We start from the raw sequence: 11,690 nt of genomic DNA on the forward strand, positions 1-11,690 counted from the left end.
ATGCCGCGTTGCGCATGCGGCACCTACTTTTCTGCAGACTCGGAGACAGAAGACGAGGAAGATGAATGGGAAACACCATGGCTAAAACAATGGGCGGAGGAGAACCAAAAGTTTGTAAAAACCAAAGCCTGTAGACTAGTGGAGTCAAAGTTACATCTCAATAGAATTGTTTTAGTGGGAGAAGCAGGGTGTGGCAAATCTGCTATTGCAAAAAACATTGCCTTAAAATATATGGCATTGAAATGGAAAATCGTAGATGTAAAGAGTCTAAATGATATTAAGAATGCCCCGGTGAAAACTAAATCCGTCCTATTCGTTGTCAATGATCCGATTGGAAAAAGCGACATTGATGAAAAATTGTTCAGATTGTGGCATTTACAAAAGGAAATGTTGGATGACTATTCTAGAAAAAATAAAGAGGGGGACAATAAAGTAAAGCTTCCCAAAGTAATTGTGACCTGCAGGTCCAATCTTCTGGAAAACGATAGAGAGTTCATTATGAGTGGATTTACCATTATCAATCTGGACAAAGATGAAGCTCGATTAACCCAAAAAGAAAAAGAATACATTCTTAAGAGGCATATAGATTGTTCTGAACTTGAAAATAACGAACTTAACCAGATACTTTTAACCGACAAATCATTTCCTTTACTTTCCAGTATAGTTTCTACCAGTAAAACCTTACAAGAAAATATACTTAAATTTTTTAGTGAACCTTTCGATCAACTGAACAGAGAAATTCTATTATTGAGAGAAAATTCCAAAGAAAAATATTTATGTTTACTTTTATTGATTTTGCATGGAAATAAACTATCAAAACATAGCTTTCACGATGAAACAGAAGACAGAGAAAGTCTGGAATATATGAATGATGAAAAAGAAGATGATGATGACAATAATGATGATGACGAGGATGAAGATGATGATAACAAGGATGAAGATGATGATGACGACGATGATGATGATGATGAAGACGACGACGATGATGATGATGACGATGAAAATGATTGCGAAATTATCGACGAAAAGATGCTTAATGATCTGTTCGAAACACTGAATCTCAGAAAAGGCATCTCTCGTATAGCCATCTTTCAGTGTTTAAAGTCTCTCCGGGGTCATTATTTTCTACGATGTGTACGCAGAATTTTCAAAATTACAAACAATTCTTTTCTTCGTGCCTTGACTAATATATTCTGTAATGATGTTCCGGAGCAGTTTCTTAAATATTGCCAAAGTAGTTTCTTTAGTACGTCGACTACGTGTTCAGTTCCAAGAAATGAGATCTTTCCAAAGATTCAACTAGTGGACCGTTTTATTGATTCTTTTGTTGACAGAATTGAGGAAGACATTAAGAATGGCACATACTTGGATATATTTCTTTGTCCTTGGATACTTGATGATAGAGTTTTGACCAAGCTTCTAATGCGCTTGAAGACTAAACCTTTTGAGGAAATGGAAAAGTTAACTTTATACTCAAAACTAAATCAAGACAATGATCTACAGATCCCGGGACCACTGCTACAGAAAAAATTACAGGGATATTCTAGACTTGACTTAATCCCAAGGTGCCATGAAATATCTCCAATCATCCTTATGCTTGTATTAAACATTGACAAACTATTTTCTGCTATATTTTCCTTAGTAAAGGAAAATCGGAGTTGTTCTGAATATTTCAGGAATGCTCCCTTGATGAGCGCCTGTTCTGTCAATGGGCGAAAGGAATTTGCTGAACAAGTTTTAGAAATAACGGAGTGCAAAAATGCGTGCTGGAGTAAACAAGAGAATATATATTCTATTCACGTAGCTGCAAATTTTCTTCACGCTGACATTTTATCACTTATTCTAAATGAAGAATGTGATGTGAATATGCTTACGCAAAACAACGAATCTCCCCTTTTCTTAGCAGCAACGGCAGGAAAATACACTCTTCAAAATATCTCTTGGACATGCAACTTAAAGTTCAGTGATCCTAGTAAAACCTTCGACGAACTGTTAGAGGACAAGCGTCTGCAGACATTGATCCTACTTGTTCGGAAAGGTGCGGATGTCAACATCCATCCTGTTACACTTCCAACAGCTCTTGCCTTTACATGTCAGAGACAAAATGTTGACATTGTTCGTTTTTTGCTCGATAATGGTGCAAATGTAAATGAAACTGGCGATGAAAAATTGTCTCCTTTACACTTTGCATCCAAGGTTGGCAATTTAGAAATAGTTCAGTTGCTTTTAGACAAGGGTGCAGATGTTCATATGAGGAGCAATGGAGGTCTTACACCGTTATATTTTGCATCGTTAAGTGGATATGATGCTGTGGTCGAACTTTTTCTCAAACGAGGAACATATGATGAACTCAAGGAAGAGACAGGATACACTCCTTTCTTTGTAGCTTGTAAGCATGGCCATACAAACATTGTCAAAATGTTTCTACAGCACGATCCTTGTGTTAATTGTACAGTAGCATCAGGTACCTCGGCAGTTTCCATTGCTGTTAGGAATGGCCACGATAAAATTGTTGACATGCTTCTAAAACATGGAGCTGATGTAAATATCGTTCAAAAAACAACAATGATAGGTCCATTGTATTCTGCAGCCTCTCGTGGATATGTTTCAATAGTAGAAATACTATTAAACTGTGGCTTGGATATTAATTTGAAGACGAAAAAAGGAGATACGCCCTTACTTGTTGCATCAAAAAATGGCCAATATTCAACTGTTCATTTTCTGTTAAAAAATAAAGCAAATGTAAATCAAGCCAACGATTTGAAGAGAACTCCCCTACACTTTGCTGCAGAACAAGGTCATCTTGATATTGTGTCGTTATTACTGGAGAATAAAGCAGATGTTGATGCATGTGCAAAAAGTGGAGGCACTCCTTTAATACTGGCCTCAGGTTGTGGGCATGAGGATGTTGTGCAGGAACTTCTAAATCATGATGCGGATGTAAATATGTCTAACGGAATGGGGGCTACTGCTCTTTTTGTTGCTTCAGAGCACGGTCACGCTCAAGTTGTAAAAATTTTAGCAAAAAAAGCTGATGTAAATTTGTGTACAAAGAATAAAAGAAGTCCATTGTTCATTGCATCGGAATTTGGTCACCATGAAATTGTTCAAGAATTGTTGTGTCACGGTAGTAAAGTGAACGGAGCTGGCTCAAAAAATCCTTTATTGGTCTCTTCATATTCTGGACACGAGAAAACTGTTGCTCTACTTGTTGAAAATGGGGCGAAAATCAATGAATGCGATGACGAGGGAAACTCTGCTTTAATGAATGCGTCAAGAAGAGGGTGGATTAATGTGGTCAAAATCTTGCTGAAGAATAATGCTGACGTCGACATCTGCGATGACGATGACGATCAAAATGCTCTATCTATGGCATGTTTTAGGGGACATTCAGATATTGTGAAACTTTTACTTGATCATGGCATGGACATTAATAACGATGGTGACGACGAGAATTACACGCCTTTACAACGATCTTTAGAAGGGAACCGTCTCTCAACAGCCCTACTTCTGTTGGACCGCGGTGCTGATGTGAATACAATTGTTGACGGTTCAACTGCTGTTTCTTTGGCATGCTCTGCTGGATTGAAAGAAGTTGTTGATATTCTTTTAGAGCGTAAAGCCGATGTCAATCCCAAACAACCAGATGGTTCTCCTGCTGGCTCCCCACTTCTTGCTGCCGTGAAGGAAGGTCATTTTCAGATAGTTAAGGTTCTATTACAGCATGGTGCTGATACAAACTATACTTCAGGGTATGCTACTGAAACTGTATTGATGAAAGCCGTACAGAAAAATCATCCGGGTATAGTCAAGCTACTTCTAGAAAATGGTGCTAATGTCAACGCAAAAGATAATTTTGGAAATACAGCTCTGCATACAAGTGCTTATTGTAACAGCAATGCCGATTCTCTGTCCATTCTACTTAAATACAACGCTGATGTGAACGTTTGCAATCAGGAAGGAACCACGCCTCTGATGATGGCTCTGGATAAATTTAATGCATCATTGAAGTTCATACAAGCACTGGTTGATCATGGCGCAGACGTCAATGCGCGTGATAATGATGGACAACTTATTTTACATTTTGCCGCTGGATGCTCTAATGGACAGAAGTGCATACCTCTCCTCCTGAAACATGGTGCTGATGTCAATGCACGTAACGAAAACGGCGAAACTGCTCTCCATGAGGCAAGCTATGTTGGTTCTTATAAAGCTGTGAAAGTACTTCTTAGACATGGAGCAAACGGGACTCTTCGCTCAAAAGCTGGTCTCAGTCCACTTCATATTGCCAAAAGAGAGGGACGTGAAAAAGTTGTTAGAATTCTTTCTGAGAGATTTGGGGAGAGTGATATTGATAAAGAAGTTGTGCTCGCAAGGAATAATCCATTAGGGCCTGCTCTACCACGAAAGCGCAGTTCATTGAAATTGAAAAAAACATGGCGATAATATACTTATACAAGGACTGAGAAAATAATTTGTGACTTCCAAGTAGGCACAAAACATTGAAAAAAAACTTTGAATCAACGTTGATTATGTATTTTAATTCAACGTTTAGTTTATGTAAGATTTTGAAAATTGAGTCCAACGTTGAAATCTTAACGTTGATTCAATGTTGAAAATCAATGTTGATTAGATATTTAATAAAAGTTAATTCAACTTTTTCTTTCCGTTTTTTTTTATCCGAGGGGTGTATGTGTGTGTCATTACTTATTTAAAATTTTAATTGTTTTATTAACTGAGATGCCTTCATAATTACATAAATAGAATCTATTTGATATAAACATTTAATTAACTTCTATTAATAGATCAATTACAATAAATTTCACAAAAATACATTTTATAAATTAATCGTATTACAAAACCCGAACATTTTACAAATGTTTTGTATTCTCACATGTGGTCAAGAAATAGTCCAATACATGAAAACATTCCAAGATAAGATGTAAATCTTTTACGGTACCAATTTTGATGCACCAGATGCGCATTTCGACAAATTATGTCTCTTCAATGATGCTCATGCCGAAATGTTGGAAATCCGATATCCGATGAATATTTCTTTTTAAAAAAAGTACATTTTTAATTAAATCTTAGTGTTAGAGTCCTGGTGTCAGAGTCCTGAGGCTGATGTTGGTCTTGTAGGTGGTCTTGGACTCCTGGGGTGCTGTTGGTCTCCTGATTATTGTTCTCTCCTGGATTATGTTGGTATTCTGAGTGGACAGAGTGGTGCAGATTTTTAGTTAATTACCTCTACAATGTACAATTTGATGTAATAAATTTTTATATAATGAAATATGTTAAAATTGCGGACAATCTCATAATCTTTTTATCCCAAAATTATCGTTCAGTGAAAATTGACGAACACTTACATAAACAATATCTTACGATTTTCCAAATTATGAATAATCAATCCAAAGACAATTCAAATGTATTGAAACTAATTATTACATAAATACATATATTCAAAAATTAGCCAATTGCTTGACATTGCAAATGATATTTTTTCAATAAAACTTGAAAATTAAATGCAGTTTCTTAAAGTGTAACGAGAATGGTTAATGCACTGTACCATTTCAATGTGTTAACATTCATCAGCCGCTTCAAATTTGCTGGAGGCTGTGAGGTGCTGGAATGTCCTTCATTTACAAGGTACATCTATATCATTGTTTGGCTGTGAGATTAAAAATCTATTTCTGCATGATATATCTTCTATCTCTTTATAAGCCATGCCTAATTTTCACAAAACACAAAATAAAATGAAGTTAACTGAAAGTGTAACAGGAAACTAAAGAAAAAAATGTTAGAAGTTTGTGTTCCATCAAAGCAAAAGTCTTACACATGAATTTCTCAACCCAAACTTGTGCATCAGTTTTATATTTCATAAAACAATTATGTACAAGTAAAATTCAAATCAAGACATGAAAAAAACCCTTAAAAGAGGAAATTATCTCAAAACCTATGATTTACTCATCAAATAAAAAATAAACAAGGAACGGATATACTGGAAAACAGACGGGAATTTCTAACCCCCCCCCCTCCCCCGAAAAGCTATACAAAGACAGATCCATAAGAATCTGAAAATAAAATTCAGGATTCCTAAAGATCTTACAGACATGAGAATGGAATGTAAACGGGTCTCGGTGTACAGTGAAAAATGCCCCAAAACCTTAAGTGGAGATGGAAGCATTCCCCTTTCAAGTGGTCACCCCCACCCCTTTTTTTACACAATCCTTTACAGAATCCTTGACCCAGTTATGCTATATATCCTAACACTACCCAAGATGTAATACTCTCAAACTCTGAAGATCAATTAACTAAACTATACAATGGAATAGTCTTCAATGTGGTCTGCATGCATTCTTTAAAAGAGAATATTGGACTGAAATTGGCGTCAGTTTGAATGCGAATCATCCAAAATCACGATCAATGAGATGGATAACAAATCGAGTTATAATTTTTAAAACATTAAGACAGCTTTATATATAAAATCTATTAAATTCTCAAATCTTATCAGTAACTGTTATCCTGTCTTTTTGAATATTTTCCGGGTGCCCTACTGCGCATGCTCTCAATTCGTACTTTGGCGAATTCGTACTGAATTCATATTTATCATTGAATTTGTAAAATTCATATATTTACCATCCTTGTTAGTTATGTGCGGTAGTGCGACTTTGTCAAGTCCGACCTCGTTATGGACCGACAATGTTACAGTCCGACACTATTATAGTCCGAATTATGTATCAGCGAAAAATAGGATTCCCGCTGGGCGAAGATCCGGCGTTGAATCAATGTTGGCAATTCAACTCAATTTGAATAGGCCTATACGTTACATTTTCAACGTTGAAAAGTCAACGTTGAATCAATATTGAATCTAGATTTATCAACGTCTAAACCCAACTTCAACCAATTTTCAACGTTTATATTAAACAACGTTGTGTGCCTGCCGGGTTGAATCCTGTTCACTGTATGCTTCTTCACAATTTCTACGTGCCTATGAACCGCACAATAAATATATGGTACACTTTGGGTAGTTGTTTAAGGCAGACAATCAGTCAGCAGACATAACTACGTTGTTGATAAAGTAAACAGCGATTGAAGGTTCGCCACTACAGATACTTCATTTAAGGCAAATGAGCGCAATCAAGCAATCGGAATGCCTCATGCTGGACAAACCCAGCGAGATGTTGCTATCCGGTTTATTGCGTCCCAGAGTGTCATCTCTAGACTCTGGACACGATTTTAGGGGACTGGTACAGTCAATGAGAGGCCTAGAAGTGGCAGACCCGTACCACAACGCAACGCCAAGACCGGTACATCTTAACGTTGGCCCGGAGACAGCGTTTTCAACCTGCCAAAGACTGGTTTGTCAGTTTAATGTTGCCACAGGCCTGCACATTACGCCCCAGACTTTGAGAGACTTCATGCCACTAAACTCAGGGCTTACAGGCCAGTCCTAGACTTCTGCCACGTCATCGACAAGCACGCTTGGAATTTGTACGTCAACATGTGAATTAGGATAGACAACGTTGGGAGCCGGTACTGTTCACAGATGAGTCCCGATTCTGTCTGGACTTCCACGATGGTCGTAGGCGTGTGTGAAGAGAGGCCAGACAGAGAAACAGCCAGGCATTGGTGGCTGAACACAATCGGTTTGGGGGATGGGTCTGTGATGATTTGGGGTGGGATCTCTGCTAGCCATCAGGAACGGCACACTGACTGCTCTCTGGTACGGGGATGAAATTCTTCGCCCAGTCATCAGGTTATTTGCAGGTGCAATCGGGCCAAATTTCATTCTGATGGATGATAACGCCTCTCCCAATCGTACTCATGTGATTTAGGAGTACCTACAAAAGGAAACTATTGATCGTATGGAGTGACCTGCTGTCTCATCGGACCTAAATCTAATAGAGCATGGATGGGATCAACTTCAGCATAAACTTTAACAGCGTCCAAACCAACACAGACTTTGGATGACCTAGAAAACGCGCTAAGAGGAATGGAACAAACTCTCAACATCAGAACATTGTGAATCTCATAATGAGTTTTGCAACGCCGATACCAGGCTGTTCTGAAGGTTAACGGAGGTCATACCGAGTATTGATGATCTCTGAGTAAATTTTGGACATGTTCCATAAAGTTCAAGTTGTCCTTCATACAAAAATTTCTTCAAGTGAAATTTTGTTGTGTGTACTATCCCTAAAAATATTATAGTTAACTAAAGTTTACTATAATTAACTATAGTAAAAACTTTGATACTATGACATACTATAAAACTTTACTCTTTTTTGACATTTCAAAGCTTAAAATCTCTTAATTTTGATGACAGTGATGTAAATTTAAAATTTGGAAAATATATGTGAATATACAAGTAATAGTTACATTTAATATAAAAAATGTGCATGTATGAATTGGAGAACATAAAATGTAACAATCTGAAACCCATTGCAAAATACTTTGATTTACTATGGTAAAAACTTTGATTTACTATAGTAAAAACTTTGATGCTATTGTAAACTATAGTTATAGTATTTTTTTGTTAGGGATGACCCAAAACATCAATAAATGAAATCGGGATTTCTGATTAAATATTGACGTAAAATGATGTCAGCGTCTGTGCTTTATATATTCTTCCATGTACGTACAAAGGTTTAGATTTAATCATTGAAACAATCCATGATCCCTAACATATTTTGTCCAGTATATCTTCCCGGCATATCTCTCAAACTGGTGAATTCCTCACCGGTTGTTTAAAAGTTAGGACCATTCGTATAACCGGCCTACGCCGAATGCGCCGCTTGACCTTTGGAAACCGGGCTTGTTGCTTCATTTGACCAGGCAAGGCTCACCGGCGTACGTCGATCTCGCCGGTTTTAAATGACCGGTCAGGAGATCGGCGTATGCCAGCGAACCCTCCCTGGTCAAATTTTTGCTTGTTTTCTGTTTAACGTCCCTTCGACAATTTTTCAATCATATTGAGACGCCGCCATTTGCCGGTGGAGGGCTGCAAATTTAGACCTGTACTAGGCACTTAAGGCATTTAAGTATTTAGGAATCTTTTTCGTGCCAGCACTTTCTGCGACACGGGACCTCGGTTTATACGGTCTCATCCGAAGGACCGGTCTTTACAGTGGATTTGAACCCGCGACATAAGGATTAACTTCTTATTCCGCTACTCTACATAACAATTGCGCCACGCAGGCGACTCCTCGGTCAAGTGAAGTAACAAGCCGGGTTACCGTATGGCATGCTGCGCATTTGGCGTACGACGAGGGAACACAAGTTGCAGTAAAACCAACAGAGTGCACTTAAAATGGAATGAATATACATGTACATGCATATGCTTTGACCTTTTCGTATATAAGATTCCACATTATCAAAGGAATTGATTTAATTGAAAGAATTAGCTTCAAATCTTTTTTTTTTATTTTAAAGAATTTAATATATGAATATTAAATATGGGACATAAGTATATTTTAAAAGTAGCAAGAAACGACAACTCTAGACACAGATTGTCAATTTAATCCAATGTTTAACTCGTTGAGTATTTGTAATAGTTCTGTGGATTTCAGCCACTATTGATATTATCACTAATAGTGTCATAGCGACAAAACTAAATTGATAAAATATATACAATAGAAATATTTTGAAATTAACGATGATTCATTTGCCTATAAATGAAATTAAAATGATGCAATTATAGCAATTTTTTCATAACAGTTTTATTAATTAAACTGTTTATAAAAGAAGTGAAAATTTGTTCTAGCAGTGTTAGCAATATTGTCCTAGATTTTCACCTTTGAATTTCTTTTAATTTAAAGTATGATAATTTGTGATATTTCAAAAAGAAGACATATTTCCAATTTTTTTTCAAAAAGTATATTTTCTTTGTACTGTTACTAAATTAAGACGACACCATTTATATTACTCAGTTATTCAAACCCTATTTTATTTAAGTATGAGATTTTTTTACAATCAAGGTACGTTTCTGTATAAATACTCAGAATTAACATTTCATTCTTATTTTTGTAATTAAGAAGATAGTGGAAAATGTCGTTAATTAATAATTACTTTTTATTCGGTTCAACAGTCTTTACGATCACATTTTGTCTTTTTATCACATGGTCGAGAAAATTCTAAATTATTATTAAAACGCAAAATTTAAAACAAAAATTGCGACTTTTATATTTTGCGTTTTAAAATTCACGAATTCTAATAATAAAATGCCATTTTCAATTAATGTAGATCTTTGGAAGTATGATCGATCTTTCATTTAACACAGTTGCAGCCATGAGTGATCAAACCAGTAAGTCATAGCCTATCTGTACATGTATAGATATACATATTATATCTGTTAGAAGTTTAAAATACTATATGTCTCCTGGATAACCATTCTAATGTATGCAGAGTTTCATTTTATTTAAGGTCAAATGATTGACATGTCTTTAAAATTTAGTTAAATAGCAGTTTATCATTGAAAAGACCTTTGTTATTTCATTTGCTATAGGCTTAAATATAATATTATGGCGTAAATGTTCTACATGTATATAATTGTTACCTAACATTTATTTGTTTTTGAACAGTTAAATTTGCATGTATATCGACATATATTCCCAATTACTGACATTTTATTTCCATTGTCTATATTCCTATAAATATGCTTTAATTAATTTTTTTTTTTTTAATGAAATCGCAAGATTTAAAACTTTTAATATGATAATCTACAGGAATATGTTTTTGGAATCATTTGAACCGGAAGTCAACGTGTGTGGGGGAAAGAGAATTATTGCAGTTTACGGTTTTAAAAGGTCTTTCGGTTGAGACCGTATAAACCGAGGTCCGGTGTTGCTGTAGGTGCTGGCACAAAAAGATCCCTTACTGCGCAAAAGCCTAAAGTGCCGAGTACAGGTCTAAATTTGCAGCCCTCCACTGGAATCGGAGGCCTCTTAATATGAGTGAAAATTTCTTGAAGGGATGTTAAACAACCAACTGACCAAACAAACGACTTTGAATATTGCATATTCGACCAAACCGTAAACGTTGCATATTCGACCAAACCGCCGATAAATATTGCATATTCGACCAAACCATAAATACATGTATTGTTTATTATACCAAGCCGTAAATATTGCATATTATTACATTTTCAACAGTGAAATACTGTGATTTATTTATTGAATAAAATAATATTCTCTCACAGTGTGAAAGGATACCAAAATGATATTCTCTCAAAGTGTGAAAGGATATCAAAGTAAATAAAAAATAATTTCTGGCTTGTCATAAGATAGAGATAGTAACTAACCATCTTGATAGAGCTGAAACTGAAAATTTCTTCCCAAATATAAATCCATGCTATGTAATGTTTTCAATCTCACAACTGCTAAGCTATGACGTCTCAACCGCTCAACTATGACGTCAAACCTAGCTATGATACTGTGTTAAGATAAGACAGAGGGAAAGGGAAAATCAAAGAAAATGTAATAAACAGAAAATTCAATGTTTTATAGATGAATATGGAATTTATTTCACTCGTGAGACAGGATTTTTTGATATTTTCACTCGTGCTTCGCACTTGTGAAAATATCAAAAAAATCCTGTCCCACTCGTGAAATAAATTCAATATTCAGCTAAAAAACATTGAATATCCTCTATTTCTACCAAGCTCTAAATATTGCTATTCGACCAAACCGTAAATA

At 35.9% G+C, this 11,690-nt stretch overlaps 2 protein-coding genes across 2 annotated transcripts; both read left to right on the top strand.

The window, feature by feature from the left end:
- Nucleotides 1-1,411, top strand: LOC133181300 (glutamic acid-rich protein-like). Its single transcript, XM_061315826.1, has 2 exons — nucleotides 1-1,078; nucleotides 1,335-1,411. The coding sequence occupies exons 1-2, from the start codon at nucleotides 1-3 to the stop codon at nucleotides 1,409-1,411; spliced, it is 1,155 nt and encodes a 384-aa protein (XP_061171810.1).
- Nucleotides 1,412-1,694: 283 nt separating this feature from the next.
- LOC133181385 (ankyrin-3-like) lies at nucleotides 1,695-4,519 on the top strand. Its single transcript, XM_061315900.1, has one exon. The coding sequence runs from the start codon at nucleotides 1,867-1,869 to the stop codon at nucleotides 4,444-4,446; it is 2,580 nt and encodes an 859-aa protein (XP_061171884.1). The 5' UTR covers nucleotides 1,695-1,866; the 3' UTR covers nucleotides 4,447-4,519.
- The last annotated feature ends 7,171 nt before the right edge of the window (nucleotides 4,520-11,690 follow it).

This window comes from Saccostrea echinata, unplaced genomic scaffold (assembly GCF_033153115.1).
Source record: "Saccostrea echinata isolate AGI-Se365-2 ecotype Australia unplaced genomic scaffold, CSIRO_AGI_Sech_v1 ptg000008l, whole genome shotgun sequence".
NCBI lineage: Eukaryota > Metazoa > Mollusca > Bivalvia > Ostreida > Ostreidae > Saccostrea > Saccostrea echinata.

Excerpts from the sequence above, each read along its gene's own strand:
- LOC133181300 (XM_061315826.1), top strand. The coding sequence starts at position 1 with ATGCCGCGTTGCGCATGCGGCACCTACTTTTCTGCAGACTCGGAGACA. Across the intron at positions 1,079-1,334 it reads TCTCAGAAAAGGCATCTCTC|AATTGAGGAAGACATTAAGA; the intron begins GTATAGCCATCT and ends TTTTGTTGACAG.
- LOC133181385 (XM_061315900.1), top strand. The coding sequence starts at position 1,867 with ATGCTTACGCAAAACAACGAATCTCCCCTTTTCTTAGCAGCAACGGCA.